This window comes from Dermochelys coriacea, chromosome 7 (genome assembly GCF_009764565.3).
Source record: "Dermochelys coriacea isolate rDerCor1 chromosome 7, rDerCor1.pri.v4, whole genome shotgun sequence".
NCBI classification, from domain to species: Eukaryota; Metazoa; Chordata; order Testudines; family Dermochelyidae; genus Dermochelys; species Dermochelys coriacea.
The window spans coordinates 11,191,937-11,208,415 of record NC_050074.1 but is presented as its reverse complement, the minus strand read 5'-3'; the positions used below and the strand labels follow the sequence as shown (position 1 = coordinate 11,208,415).

Genomic DNA, 16,479 nt, shown 5'->3' with positions numbered 1-16,479 from the left:
CATTCCAACTCAATAATTACATTCTGCCTACTTAAAAGTTTCAACTCCAGTTTCAGTTGGCTGTTTTGAGGTTCTTCGGCCTCCGTTTGTGTACTGTTGTGCTCTGTTAAATAGTAGACAAGTTTCATGCTAGAGGTGGCTATATTCCCAGCAATGGATTAAAATGAAACCTATGTATAGTTTGTGCTGGTATATCATTTTGTTTTGTAGAATACTTTGGGATGAAAAGAACTGTATAAATGTAAGATCATATCATGATCACAATATCGATAACGTATAGCCATGCAAAGTGGATGATTCAGATTGTCTATAAACATTTCCAGTACAGATCCACAGACTGTCTAACGTGACTTTTGTATATCAGAGCAAACAAGCTAAATATACAGAATTTTTAGATCCTAATAAGCAATACAGAGTATATTTGTTGGCTAAATGCTGTGCTTACTCTTTTTAAACCATTTGCCAGTGGCTGAGTAGCTTATAAGGGCTTGTCTACACTTACATTTTAGCGCTCTAACTTGCTGGCTCAGGGGTGTGAAAAATCACCCCTCTGAGCGCAGCAAGTTTGAGCGCTTTAAAGCGCTAGTGTGGACAGGCTCCGAGTGCTTGGAGCCACGCTCCAAGTGCTCAGAGCTATTCCCCTCGTGGAGGTGGATTACCAGGAGTGCTGGCAGAGCTCTCTCCCAGCGCTCGCGCGTGACCACACTCACACTTCAAAGCGCTCCCGCCGCAGCGCTGTCAAGGTTCCTTCCCCACTCTGAACTCTAGGGTACAGATGTGTGGACCTGCATGAAAACCTCCTAAGCTTACTTTTACCAGCTTAGGTTAAAACTTCCCCAAGGCACAAACTATTTTACCTTTTACCCTTGGACTTTATCGCTGCCACCACCAAATGTCTAACCACTATATTACTGCGAAAGAGTCCGTTTGGAAATGTCTTTCCCCCCAAAATCCTCCCAACCCTTACAACCCCATTTCCTGGGGAAGGCTTGATAAAAATTCTCACCAATTTGTATAGGTGAACACAGACCCAAACCCTTGGATCTTAAGAACAATGAAAAAGCAATCAGATTCTTAAAAGAAGAATTTTAATAGAAGAAAAAGTAAAAAGAATAACCTCTGTAAAATCAAGATGGTAAATACCTTACAAGGTAATTAGATTAAAAACATAGAGAATCCCTCTAGGCAAAATCTTAAGTTACAAAAAGACACAAAAACAGGAATATCCATTCCATTCAGCACAGCTTATTTTCTCAGCCATTTAAAGGAATCAGAATCTAACGCATATCTAGCTAGATTACTTACTAAATTCTAAGACTCCATTCCTGTTCTGTCCCTGGCAAAAGCATCACACAGACAGAGAGAGAGAGGCTTTGAAAGTATCTTGTCTCCTCATTGGTAATTTTGGTCAGGTGCCAGCGAGGTTATCCTAGCTTCTTAATCCTTTACAGGTGAAAGGGTTTTTCCTCTGGCCAGGAAGGATTTTAAAGGTGTTTACCCTTCCCTTTATATTTATGACAAGCGCTTTGAAGTTTCTAGTATAGACGTAGCCTTTCTTGAAGGACTAATTTGGAGTAACCTTGAAATTGTAAAGAACAGTGTGGAAATATGGCCTCTTAAGTAAAATGCATATGCCAAAAGGTATAACTGAGTCAAATATTTATCTCCAGCCATATTTTGAAGTTTTTTATTTTTTGTAACCCAATGCTTTATAAAGAGTGAGATCAGCAAATGGATGGTGTCTGTAGGTTGATGTTTATTGTTATAGTTAAATGTTCATTTGTAAGGATTTTTTTCTGAAAAATTACCCTGCAATAATTTCGATTGTTGGGCTGTTTATGCTTTTTTGTCCATATTAACGAAGGGTCTACTTTTGCATTCTACACCATCATCATTAACACTTATATTTCATTTTAATAGTACCTGATCAAGCCTGCTCTTCTTATCTTTTTTATGTCTGTATTTTATTGAAATCTAATTGAGCTCTTTTGCTGTCTTTCAATTCCATATCTCAGTAATTAAATCAATGTTGATTTTCCTTTCTAGCATCTTGGAACTGTTTTTCGAGATTTGGAGGAAATTTTTACTGTTTCAGTTTAATTTCTAAGGACAGTATGCTTAATCTATCATTCCAGCTCTTTTTTCAGTAGTGTTGGAGTGATTTGAGTACTACTTTCTAGATGTCAAAATATGCCATTGTAGTAACTTATAGTATTGCCTTAGGGGGCCAGCTTTTCATTATCAGCTTCAAGGGATGTTCCCAGAAGAACAGTATGATATCTTCCAATCACAGGTTTGGCTGCTGAAGCACCTATGTCATACTTGATAAAAGGTGTCATCCAAATTTTAGATTGACAACTAATTTCTTTTCCTTTCAAATACCTATGGCTATTTTGCCATCTGTTTCATTCAAGGATCAAATTCCCTTCTGGTTCTTTCCTCCCGTGATAACATGGTCAACTATAACTTTGCTTGAGCCTTCTGTTTCAAAGGAGCCCAGCTATGAGATGTCTTGCCATTTGCAAATTAATTTTCATCAAAGTTCCTGTGTGAAATTAATGTCGACTTTATCTCATTCTCCCTAGGAGTATAAACCTAGTGTGGTTTGGGCTGGAAGACAATGGCAGGCTGGCTCCTGAGAGCCAGGGAACAGGAAATAATAGTGCAAAGGGGCTGACCCTTCCCAGATGCGTTGAGATCTGTATGACTTCTGTTCATGTTTCTGTAGAAACATAAATAATCCTACTGCTGTCTATGTTCTACCTGTGTGGTGGCTAAGCAAATAATTTCATTGTCCTTTATAGGCTGATTTGCTATTTCATCATCTTTCCCAAACACTAAATTCACACACAGTCATCTCACCTTCCTTATGTCACGGGGACAAACGTATCACTAAAAACATGACTGGAACCACTTAGAGAACAATATTAAGACTGGAGGAGGCTTAAGATGTATGATGCATCTAGTCAAGGAATAATGGGGCAGTGGTGAGCAATGCAGCTTGGTATGATTCTGAACTGATTTCAGGTGGGTATACTCGCCTGACAAGCTCACTAATCTGCCATGGACTCTTTTATCTATATATCGAAGCATATATGGTGTGCTCACTGCCGTAGTGCATGGAAGTCTGAACTGTGACAGGCCTTACCAAGAGCAGCAATTTGTCTTCACCCCGTTGTTCACTAAAGTTCGGTAACTTGTACAATAATCGTGTAAAACTTGCGTGATTGGAAATGCCCTGCAATCCAGCATGCACAACGCCTTTAGCTTGATAATGCAGCTACTTCACTCTAAGGTGAATCTTGTGAGTCCAGATCCCCCGTAGAGTGGAGATAAGTTAAATAACTGCCCTTGGTAAATCAGTTAGCTATACTGATTGGCACAGTGTGATGTCATTTTTTATTTGAATGCACATTGAGGCATTGCAGGCTTGCCATGGGGGATAGCTGCTTAGCAATGTAACAAACTCATTTCCCATGTGGTAGAACTTTGGGAAAATGTATGAAGAAGACTCTATCCAGGGACAGTCTGCCACATCTGTGAGGCTTGCCTGCCTTTTCTTTAAACATTTAAAATGCAGGTTTAAATTTAGGGCTTAATTTAAAATAGGGCTCGTCTGCCCTACAAAACCAACTGAGTTAGGGGTTTACCAGCAGGGTTGTCCCCCTACTCCAGGCACAACACAATTAAAATCTGTGGTATAGATTCAACCTGACTGCATTATTTGTTGCGGACCACATAATGAAATATAGCCAAGGCTTTAGTCTGATTATTAAACCTTGGTTACAGTCTAGTCAGGTCCTGTCCACACAACAGGTTTGAACCATGCTGCACCCAGGATTGGGGATAACATTGTTGCAACTTGATCCCCTGGCTTGGTTGTTTTTGTAATGTAGTTAGGCTCTTTCTCCAATGAAAGCAGAAGAAAGTGGGAAGTGGTAGCAGAATCAGACAAATGTTATAGAATTTGTCCAGAATATCAGGAAACATAGATGTAAAGTCAGATTAGCTATATGATTTGTGCGATCCAGCATGGCAGCATCCATGCATCACACAGCAACTCAGTGTGACTTAGCAAACATAGGTAGTAAGAATGCACTGTTGCGCTCACCTGTAATATGGTAGCACCCTGTTAAATAGACAGATCTGAAGATTGTATTACTGTATAATGTTTCTCTAACAAACACTCACTGTTGTAATGGTTATTGTTGTGTCCCTGATATTTGGATGTCATGGATTTGTAAACCTGTTAAAACTACCTCAATAAATGAATAGCTATAAAAAAAAAAAAAGCACTGTTGCTTTATGCACGTATTGTGCCATCCCGTGCTTTTATGTCTAATTTACAATGTAAACTTCTCAGGGTAGTGAACTCTTTTTATAGATCTGTAAAATGCCATGCCGAACTTACGATGCAGTAGAATAATCTTTTTATTGTGGGTTTTTTTAAACCATTAAGGTGGCGCTTTTATCTGCACATGAAGAAGTTTTATTCTGTTTCATTTAGTAGCAAAATGTCACTGAGCTATGCATTCAAAGCCAGATGTACCAACCCGGCCGCTGTGTTTATACCCAAGGGTGTAAATATTCCACACAGTAATTTAACTGGGTAACTCCCATGGTGATGATGTAAGTTGCATGGTTAAATGTTCTTGCATTATATAGAATATTTATTGCTAATTGATTTTTAACTCTTTCAGGTAGTTTTGCTACTTGGGCTAAATCCCTAAACCAAGAGTGTTGCTACACAGGGCAATCTACCACAAGGACTGAAAGGCCTGCTCCAGTAGTTCACGTGTTTTAGTTTTTCCTATGTAGTGTTATTTCTGGTTGATGGGTATGTTACTCAGAAAGGCAGGTTGTGCATCATTTTACTTTTATTTTTCTACAAATTAATATCTAGGAAAAACTACAAACAAGGGATTCCAAGGCAGGATGGATGCCTCAAATTTATGCATGTATTCTTTTTATTTAATATCTAGGCTCACTTTGTAAGAGTTATCTTCTCCCTGGCTCCCTACAGAACTTGTCTTAGAATCATAGAATATCAGGGTTGGAAGGGACCTCAGGAGGTCATCTAGTCCAACCCCCTGCTCAAAGTAGGACCTATCCCCAATTTTTGCCCCAGATCCCTAAATGGCCCCCTTCAAGGATTTAACTCACAACCCTGCATTTAGCAGGCCAATGTTCAAACTACTGAGCTATCCCTCCCCTCTTCAGCAACTATAGCTCTCTAGATCATTCCCCTTCCAAAAATATGATAAAAATAATCTCCATAAAACAGGCAGGTGCTTTGCCAGCAGCTTTGGGGAGGAGACCTGGGCAGCTCACTCCCCTGGATGTGGCTAAGGAGGACAACTGTATGGGGCACCAGGTTCCAAGTGCCCTTTAACTCCGCATTGACTGCAAGAGACAGAACAGAAGCTCTGGAGCAGTATCAGCTGCGGAGAGACAAAGGGTATCTTTAAATCCCCTGTACTCCAGTGATATCAGCAGACAGCACCTTACTTGGAACACTGAGACATTTCGTTTCTGTCTGCTGATTGGAGCTTTGCTTCAGGCTCCTCCTTCCCCCTCCATTATTGCCCTCTGCTGTTGGCCTCACTCACCCTGCTCCCCAAACCCTTCTCCATCCTTCTCTCTCTCCTCTCACCATTCTCTTCCTTTTCCTACTTCTTTACTTGTGTGCTGTTTCAATTTCCCCCACACTCATCTGTTTTTGTCTTTTTAGCAGATAAGCTGTGGGGGGCAGAGGCACTCTCTTCATACATATTTGGAAAGCACCTAGCACATCAAAGGTCTGTTGTAATCTAATGATGATATACTGCAGCATTGTCTTCCAGTTGTTACGTCAGGTGTATGAACAAGACGTGTGAGGTCTCTGCTGTCTATTTATTAAAGCTGTACATTAAATAAAATGTGCCCATTATCAATTTAACCTGCAGTTAAAAGCATTTTCCCAGTGCAATTGGCATCTTGACAACTAATAATTACCATGTGCAATGCTTTAAATACCTATTATGCATATTTATGTAGGATCTCTATTACCATAATAATAAGATATTACCACAAATGTGCATACTGAATGAGCATATCTTCAAGTAATCATGAGATTTCATTAATCATTGTTGAAGAATTAAAATATTTGTTACTTTAACCTTAAATACTATTCTAGAGGTCTTGGAAAGAGCAGGGCATGTTTACCTGGTCCCTAAACTCTGCACTATATCCCCCATTCTGTTCATGACATACGTCACTTCTGTTCCCTGGGCTATTGTTTTAACCTGTACAATTTATAAAACTAAACTCACAATCTTGCTTGGGAAAGTGTCCTATGCTGTGATTTCTGCAGTGTGGTTTAGCTGTCTTCAACTGAGTCAGGTTTCTAGTACTCTCTCTCTCTAGCTGGATTCCTGAGATTCAGTTCTTCTTGCTAGTGGATTGTTTCCTTAAAAATAAAATGAACTAGCAGTTCCCAATTGACAGGTGTGCCAACAACTATTTAGTTCTGTTTATCTCTTAAATAGAGGAGAGAAACTTTTTTCCCTGATGGTAGCTGCATAACTGACCATCAGATTTTTACTTGCCTTCATTCTTCTACAATTCAAAGAATGTATATACAATATTATTTTAGTGGATGATTTGTTTCTTGATTCTTCAGCTAGCTCAGAATATCCAAAATAAAGAAAGTATTCTTAGATAGATGAGACCTACTTTTATTTTACAGACTTTACATGTAGATTGGGTTGTCTTTGTTGGCCGAGGAGTTACATTATTTCCGTTCCATATTATCAGGAGTCATTCTCTTTCTCTCTCTCTCTCTCTCCCCTCTTCTTCTCCCAAAAGGCACCCTTTCTATCACAAATCCAGAATCTAACTAACTAGTTGTCAGCTGTAGAAAACCTTCTATTCACATTGTTCTTTATGTTTTGAGCCTGGGATTCTTCAGATCAGGGAAAGTGATTACATAATTACTTTAGCAAAGGACTTTAAAAGATGAAAATTTAAAAAAACCAAACTTTTTATCAGAAAGTTTGCATGTTTTTGTGATAATAGCTAAGAAAGTGTGCTTGTTAAAAATGTCCTAGAGTCCTTAAATTCAGTATAGACAATAGCGTTTTTGCAGTCTATACAACAATACAAAAAATATAGAGCTGAGAAACTCCCCAAATAACATTTATAGAATCTGCTTCTTAAAAACATAGGAAGTTCTTGTTTTTCTTGATATCTCCTTTCCAACCTATCTCAAATATCAAGCATGCAGCTGATGAAGTTAGCCTATTCCTGATTCAGATGCATTGTCATCAGGTGTTTCTGTACTGCTTCTGTTCATTGTTCTGTTTTAATCTACCATTCATAAAACAAAGAGAATAGCATACAAAAAAAATCAAGTTTAAATAATGCTAACATTGCAGCATAATCAATCAATTGCAGGGGAGATTTAAACTAAACCTGCACAGAAAAAATAGCCATTGTGCTTTTTTATGCTGCTTTATGATATATAAAGACTGAAAGTGGGGAGTGTTTTCTGCTTGTTTTTTACAATTAGAAATGTCAGCTTTGTACACTCCAGTTTTCCTGAAAGAGAGTAAGGATGACTGGAGCACTCCTAGGAGTAAGATATTATATGCACCAAGAAAATGAAATCTGAGTAACTGAAAGGAAGAGGGATTTTTCGACTGTTCAAAATCTATTGAACTCAAATATCTGATACAGTGGCAGGAAAAGATCTTTGAGAAATAATTTTTTAGTCCTTAAGTGAGGGCTAAACAAACTCCTATTCCAGTTCTCAAGCCATCTTCCAGAAAAAAGGGGAAGACAAGACAAGTGGGGGAGAAGCCCTTCTTTGTACATTATATAAAGAAGTGGGGGGAAAGGCACAAATGCATTTTTTCATTTGCAGGCCATGCTGTGGTAAAGCTGATACAGTCATCCGACTTACATTTGTACCACAGGGCTCTTAGATAGATCTCCAGTGTTATTTAATCTTGTGGGCTGCTGCACTTAGCAGAATAAGAATAGGATGCCAGTATGAATTCTGAATTTCCTTGCTTTTATGTGATATACACATCACGCACATTAATAAATGTGGGGTTCTGAAATGGATGTAGTCCAGCAAGAACAAAATGTTATTCCTTGGGCTATTCCTCAGGTACGTTAGGGCAGTTTTGCAGCGCTCCACCAGCACAAAGCTGTCCTAACAATGCTAACATTACTGCCACTCTAGGATCCCCCTATATGTGGATCCTGCCTCCATCGTGCAGATGCTACTATCCTCATGACCCCTGCCTGCCAGAAGAGCCCTTTGGGGTTGCTGGCAGTCAACGGAATTTAGAACAGCCTCTAGGCTGCTGCAAATGGACCCAGGATTAGGGGAGTGCAATAGTAGCTTAAAGTCTGCACATACTTCCACCTTGTCCTGAGCTGCGCCAAGAACTTCTTGACCACAGTTCAGGAACTGAGCCCTTGTGTTTATCTGCTGTAAGCATGCCAACAGCTCCACAGAACCATGCACAAAAAGAGTTACAGAAAGTCAACTGCAGAGTTCAGGAGGGGCCAGGTGGTCTTTGGAGAGCATTTACTAATCAAGTCAGAGTATTCATAACTGCTTTATTTATTTTTATAGAAAGTAGTGGGGTCTGTTGTGTCATTTTTATCTCCTTTCCCCTGTAATACTTGATACAGGGGGAGAATACGTCATCTCTCAGCAACTTTGGTAAAACTTTCAATGTGAAGGGTTAGTGTGGATCTTTTAGCAACAGCTATGCAATGGAAATCAGTTAAGGTCAATAAATTACTATTGAAGTAGATCAGATCATAGGAATTAAACAAAGGCTTTCAGAGACTGAGTATATTTTCTGTTGCAGTCTCGTACCTATCTGGTATTACTCCTTCCTGACTTGCCCCTGTCAGACACCAACTCTTTCATAAGTGGTCTCACTGTTTAGTATGTACTTGTACTTGCATAAAGAGTGGTGGGGACAAGTATTTGCTGCTTCAAAGATAACCCCTTTCTATATAGCCATAGTATTACATTTTTGTTAAGTAGCATAATGCAAATGAAGGAGCCAAAACATATTACCGTATATTTTCTTCTTGAACTCTAAGCTTTAGATACTCTGGGGAACAGATATTTATTATGTATTAATAATAAAATTTATGGAGTGTTGTAAATTTATCTGGACCTCAACAAACTTAAATACGACATATTTCATCCATAAAGAGTTAGCAGTCTTGGGAGTTGAGAAGAGGGAGGGTGTGGAGAATATTAAAAGGAAGGAGGGAGGTGGGATTGTTTGACCAGGAGGGTTTAAGGAGTGATTTGAAGGGGCTATGGAGGAGGTGCTCTTGACAGGGAAGAATTTGGATGATAGAAACCAGAAAGTGAAGAATGGGAAGATGAGAGGAAGTACAAAGAGTATTGGGAAGAAGAGCTTGAAAAATGAGAGAAGAGAAATATGGGGATAAGATTATATAGGGGATTGCATGTGACAACAGCTGTCTTGAATTTTATGCAGTAAGAGAGGAAGGAGGGGCTGTCGTGCCTAGAGTTGAAGAACAGTCAGCAGAGAGAAAAACATTCCTCCTTTTAGCATCAGTCATGGTTTACTATGAAACCAAAAGACAGCATGTTTGAAAGTTATAAAGGGAACTTTTTGCACAATGTACATTTAGTCTGTGCACTCATAGACTATCATTGAAGCCAAGAGTTTAGTAACATTTGAAAAAAGATTGCATTTTTATATGGTTACCACGAATATGTAGAGTTTAAAAAAAATATGGAGATCTGGAAGGGATATAAAACCTCATTCTTCAGGGCATAAACCAACCTCTCAATAGTGGGGTCAGGAAATAAACCGAGGCAGGTTATTCCATTACAATCTACTTGCAGGGGGTTTTGCAGAATAGATGGACCCTGGATCTGATCCACTCTGCCAGTTCCTATGATCCTGTGTAACTTTGTACTTTTAAGGAAAATGCAAGTTGCTGAAGATGAATTGGGGGAAATGTTATGACTGAACAGCACAGGGATTATTTAATGAAATAAATTAGTATATTAAATAGTTGATGAAAATTTTGGATGTGTATCAGGCATTACATAGAGAAGTGTGTGGCTTATTTGTGAGCTTCTGTACGTGCTTTTTATTGTTTTTAAACTTTTATGTGGTTTTGATTACTCTTCATAAACATGAATTTCTGAGTTCTTTGGTTTGAATGGAGAAAGTTAACAAATAATCCGTTTCAATCCACGATTTGTTTTTAAATGCTATGCTGTCTCTGTAAGAATGTGTAAGAAGCTGCATTAAATTCCCCTTCCTCCACCTTTTAAATAAAATTCCTTTAGGAGAAAAAAATTGCACAGTCTATGTTATACTGAGTAATTATCTCCCCTGGGAAGCAGAATATAAAGATCTTTAAAGTCATTCAACTGAGAGAACAAGCGCTTTAACTTTTGCCTCGCAGGAGTTATGTATTACATTATCAGCTGCTTGCTCCAGTGTCAGTGTGTCATGCCTTGCAGGTTAGCAGGTTTTGGCAGAGGAAATGAAACCCAGTCAGTTACTGCAGGATTTATAGTAGACCTGCTGTTGCAGGAAGTGGTGAAAAGTTGATTGATAGTCTGAGGCAAAACTCTACAGTAAGAAACAGGATGTATGTTTGCTATTTATACCTGGTTTTCTTTTTTCCCACATTTCAAAACATTCTCTTGCTTTTTGTTCTTTCTGTTTATAAATTTATGGCACAGTTTTCTGTTAAAGCATGTGCTGAATTTCAAATACCTGAAGAAATTTTTATGGCTACAGCTGTACTAAATGAGCTTGCTAAGCCTGAAAGTTGACCTACCGTGTCTGTTGTCCCCTATTGTAGGCCTTACTGAAAGGGGTATAGCAGTTTTTTTGTTCACTACAAAAGTTTTTTTCTCCTGCTGATAATAGCTCATCTTAATTAATTAGCCTCTTACAGTTGGTATGACAAGTTCCACCTTTTCATGTTCTCTGTATGTATATGTATATGTGTGTGTATATATATCTCTCTTCTTACTATATATTCCATTCTATGCATCTGATGAAGTGGGCTGTAGCCCACGAAAGCTTATGCTCACATAAATTTGTTAGTCTCTAAGGTGCCACAAGTATTCCTGTTCTTTTTTGCAGATATGGACTAACATGGCTGCTACTCTGAAACCTTTATTTAGTTCATTCTTAGGTACAATACTAAATAAATTTAAAATAAATCTACAACTGATTTATTCTGCAACATGTTCTAAAACAGGTGCACATGTGCTGCTGTGATAGGAGAGAGAACACATATATGAAATAGGGCCCATAAGAAGTTACATGGTTGCAGCATGGTTTTCTTTTAAACTTTACATAGCAGGAAAGATAATTTTTGGAAAACTGAGTGTGAGATAATTGTCGGCTGATCAGTTCTTAAATTTAAATTTTTGGCATTGTTGCTTTTTTAAAGTAAAATGAATTATTTTTGACTTAATGAAAATTTATTTCCTAAATGTGTGGCTCAAAATAGACCAATAAGCAAAAATTTTCCCAAAGATTGTGTTTTTGACCTACCATTTAAAAAAAAAACCTGGTCTAAACCTTACCACTTTAGGATTTCATATCAGTTAGCCTTGTTTTTTTAATGCTACATATTTTCTTACTCCGAACATAAATATTTATTTGTCATGTATCAACAGTTCAGCTGAGGGAAGGTGTAGGACTCACTAAAGATGAGACAGGAAGATTTGTCGTTTTAAAGAGGTGGGTTTTAAGAAATTGGAGAGGGAAGGAGAAAGGAGGGATTAGAAGAATGATGGTAGAAAGGAACCATTGAGAATACAGTATATGAAATTATTTGTATTCAGGATTGAATGAACCTAGGGTGAATAATGTTTAGAGTAAAGTGGTGAGACTTGCACAGAGGAGATACGCATTTGTATCAGAGTTGTAGGAGATTTCTCTTAGCTTTTTCCCATTTTCTGTGCATTTAAGTGGATTAAATTTAATACAATTACTTTGTCTTCACAAATTATGTAATTCAGTTGAACAAAACCAAGTCCAGAACCACCTTTCCCAGGTTTGTTAACATTGTTAAAATTTGTTAACATTGCTGTTTTGGAGGTGCTCATTTACTAGGGAAGTATGTTAATCAACAGTAATTTGTATCCATTAGGATAAGAATGAAATGGTAATAAGAGGTTGGTAAATATGTAATATAATTCTGAAGGCATCAGATAACTAAGGGGCATAAAAGGGGAAAAATAGGAGTTTAAAAATAGTGCAACTAGCCCAATGAGAAGAATCTGACAAAATATATTCCGTAAATATACTGTATTTTGGGTAATACTGAGAGAAAATTGTCATACCCTATTTACGTTTGGGGTACGACAAAGCCAACTGATTTAGTCCCCTCTGGATTCATGCCTTACCAAGCTGCTTCAAACCAGCTAATGACAGCCCTTTGGCTAGCCAAATGCTGAAGTTTTACAACATTAAAAATAGATAATATCTCTGCAGAGATTTCCTGTTGCTTCATCATCATAGTTGCAGTTGGTGTTTCTCATTACAGTGCATCTCCAAAGCTTGTAAAGATGTGTGTGCTTTCTTCTGAAAAATTCACTGTAAGTTTTCTGAGGTGATGATTTATGTAGCTGCTTTTCTAGCCTTGTGGGAGTGAATAAGGGATCATTTTTATCTCTGTTTCCTGTATCTTTTCTGTTACCATTCTGTAACTGAAGAAAGAAGTTGTTTACAAACAAAATAAATAACAAAAATGTTTAGTTCCCTGCTACTTATTATCAAATGGGAAATATTTTGTTTCTAGAGTTTAACAATGTGTTTTGTTCTTTTTTAAAGGTCAAAAAAGTTGGCAGCACTTGCTGAATCCTTACAGAAAGCCAAGCTAATTAAGGCCCATTTAGGGTTTGAACTAGAAGAGCTGGAATCAGCTGCACTTCTGGTACAAGAGGAAGAAAGTGAGTTAAAAGCTGTCAGTGCTGTTTCCAAGCAACAGCTGCCTTCCTCTGAATTGGAGACGAGTGACTCTGAAGAATCAAGTAGTACTTCATCATCTGAAACAGAAAGCTCTGATTCAGATGAACAAGAGTCCTCAACCAGTGAAGATGGGAAAATAAATTCTCTACAAGGGACACTCGAAAAGGAGAGGACAGCCCCACTTTTTGACTGCAATGGATTAGGGCGAGACACAGACACTTTGACATTAGATGTTAGTAATGAAAAATCAAAGGCTTCTTTACAATCTACATCTGTTCCTGGAAAACTGATAGAGGAATTAGGAAAGAAAATGCAGACTGCAATTAGGCTTTCAGAACAGCCTGAAGGATTGGCTACTGCAAGCTACACAGTTTTGCAAGAGAAAGGAGCAAATTATGCAGCTGAACCCCAAAGACTTTCAGAGGATCCAAGTGGAAAAGAAAATTTCTTGGAGATTTCCCCAAAGGAAAACCTACTGCTGTTTGTTGGCAGCACAAATGAAGATGAAGACTAAACAAGCATGTTAGGAAAAACTCTGACCCTTTACGTAATACAGCTCATTGCTATAATGTGATATTGTTCCTACATCTAATGTGTGCAAAAAGGAGGTGATATTTTTTCTTTTTTTTCACCCTGTTGACAGTTCTTAAACACAAGAGTCCTCTGAAGGGAATCAACAAGACTTTCTCAAACCCTCATAATTAGATATATTTTTTACACCAGTGATTCATCAGAAAGTAAAATTTTGATCCCCAAATGCAGGAATCTATAACTTCAGTAAATATTTTCAGGAACGGTTTTCATTAAGGTTAGTAATAGAATGAAGAGAGATAATGAAATATAACTGAAAATAGTTGCACCATCAGTTAACTGTCTCGACTGATGACATCATCTTGATAAATATCCCCATATGTTCATGACTTTTATAATGACATTTTACTACATTATTGGATTGTGAATATTTTATTTCTAATTTCTACTTTAAAAAGAATGATGAATGTCATAAAAATCCAGGCAGCACTGGCAGTTTGTGTTTGTAGATCCAACTAAGTGTTCCTCACTTTTTTGTTAGTACAAAATAAAGGGAGTTTCTTTATTGTGAGGACCAGGCAATGCTATGTATAATATTTTATGTCTACAGTTAAAAATTGTTCTTTACCACTTTCAGCATTTGTTTACTTTACTGTGCCATCCATTTTTTGAAATGTTTCTCAGTGTAGATGTTGTTTCCCTTTCAAAAATGAAAAAATCTTGCTTCATGTTACTGTTCCAGGGCTGTTGCTGGCCCCACCGAGGTGGTGAGACAATATGGTTTACTGCTCTGCGCCCAAGAATGAAAGCCAGGAACTCGTAATTTCTAGTCCCAGCTCTGCCACTGATTTACTCTGTGTCTTTGAAAAAGTCATTTAACCTCCCTATGCCTCATTTTCTCCATCAGTAAAATATGAATAATACTTGCCTATCTCACAGTGATGTTGTGAGAATATTAATTAATATGCTTACGGTAATAGTGAAAAGTCTAATGTTTTACAAATGAAATGCCATATTTCCAGGCAGGTATGACTTACCCATAAAAGGTTGCTTCAGGATGAAAGGTAGCTTGAATGGTCTCTTGCTTTCATTTGTGTGTGGTGTGGGAGTGTCTTACTAATATTAAAATCCAATTTTTTGGGAATGAAAAAATAAATTTGAATTTGGCAGAGTTTCTGGTAGTTTGTTATTGGTAAGTGACAGTTCTTGAAAAGGGATGGTTATTGCATAGCGGATGGTGCTGTGCTGACATTGGAACAGGGTAACAGACTGGTGATGAGGAACTCAGGGATTTACGTGCTCTCATGGGAACTGTGAAACTCCAGCACATCTCAAATTTAGTCTTCCCACACTTTCTTTTTGACCTTCATTTACAATTACAAAAGCATATAGGAAATCACAATTTAAAAACATTAAATTCTTCACCCTTGTTGCTATCGTCCCAGCACCTCTAAAATCAGCAGGCTTGCTCTATGCCAACACATGCTCCTGTTTCACCTCTGTTGGTAGGAACTGCAGTCCTCACCTTACTGATACTGAATTTATAATCCTAGATACCTGTGGGTCATTTCACCGCCACTTGTTTTCTCCTTTTCATGTAAGGGTGGAACCTTCCTCATCTTACAATTAAATGAGCATTTCTTTCTCTCCCTACTAACAATTAAATCCAAACTATAGCTGGTATAAGCAAGATGCGTTCGAGAATGACAGAGAGAAAACAGGAAGAAATAAAGGATGGATATTGAAACTTGCTAGAAACAAGCTGCAGAAAGCTGAACTAAATATGGGTTGGGAAATGCAGGTTGCAAAAGTTAAAGGTACACGTCAGAGTCTATGTCTGCTGCTTTCATTTTTTGTTTTCTCTCTCCCCCCCCTTTTGTGGTAGGCTGCCGAGGATAGCCGGTTTGCCTGTTCTCCAAACCGGTTTGTTTCCCTCTCGGACCTGGCTACCTCTTTTATAGTGAAATAAATTTCTTTGTTCCAAAGGATTAACCCTCCTGGTGGCTAAGGACATTACACCAATCTGCCTTTGTCCAGGCGTACGAGAGCTTGACCTTTTCCCACTACTCCTCAGGGAACCTTTCTGGAGTGAAATACCTGCAGTGTCTCCTCAAAGTGACATTGTAGCAAATTCCATTTGGATAGAAACATATAGAACATAGTAACTCTCTGGGACACTCTGAGGTTTCACCTAGACCAGTAAGGGGCTGTGACACTGCCTCCCTGTTAACCTTGGGTGCTACTGTGCAGTGCAGCTTTGGCTCAGAACCCTGTTACCATCACCCTGTTTGCAGCTCAGTGACCTCACCCTGGCTTCCACTAGCCTGGTTACTCCCTGCAGGATGATGAAACAACCCGTCCAGTTCAAGTTTCCCCAAAAACCTTCTCCTTTGAGTGCTCAGACCCTCTCACTGTTTCCCTCTCAAAACCTTAACGCGTTCGCTGCTTCTTTAAAGAGACAGAAGACAGCATCAATCAGTTAGTGTGGCTGAGGATTTTACAGGTTAGTTTGATACACAGCAGGACTGAGGTGGCTGTGTAGTAAAACAAGATTATTAAATGTATTACCAAGGAACAGATGTGTAAGTGATTCCGAGTAGAAGGAATTGGGATAGAAGTGGTTACAAACAAAAGTAAACATATGCTTCGAAGACCGAAACCTATCTTAACAAACTAGAGTCTCTCGTTCGGAATAGCTTTCTCACCACAGTCATTCGTCCAGCATGGCTGGTGAGTCCTTAAACCAGGATCCCACACAGAGCCCAGAGTGCTTTGTTTGTTTGTCTCCTCAGGTGAAGAATGCCAAAATGGCTTTCTCTGAGTTTCTCTTTCCTTGTGACTCAGCTTGCTGTGTCAGGTAGGGAGCTGACAGCACATTAATTTGTCTCCTCTCCCCACCCCTCATGATAGTTAAGTGGCCATCTCCCCCACTGGCTAGTTTGATGGCTTTGTT

At 38.5% G+C, this 16,479-nt stretch overlaps 1 protein-coding gene across 1 annotated transcript in view; it reads left to right on the top strand.

Moving 5' to 3' along the window:
• SHQ1 (SHQ1, H/ACA ribonucleoprotein assembly factor) overlaps nucleotides 1-14,697 on the top strand; it is a 102,347-nt gene extending 87,650 nt beyond the window's left edge. Inside the window, exon 12 of the mRNA XM_038411600.2 lies at nucleotides 12,858-14,697. Within this exon, the coding sequence (XP_038267528.1) occupies nucleotides 12,858-13,509 (652 nt within the window). The 3' untranslated portion in view covers nucleotides 13,510-14,697. The remainder of the gene's footprint in view (nucleotides 1-12,857) is intronic.
• Nucleotides 14,698-16,479: the final 1,782 nt, after the last annotated feature.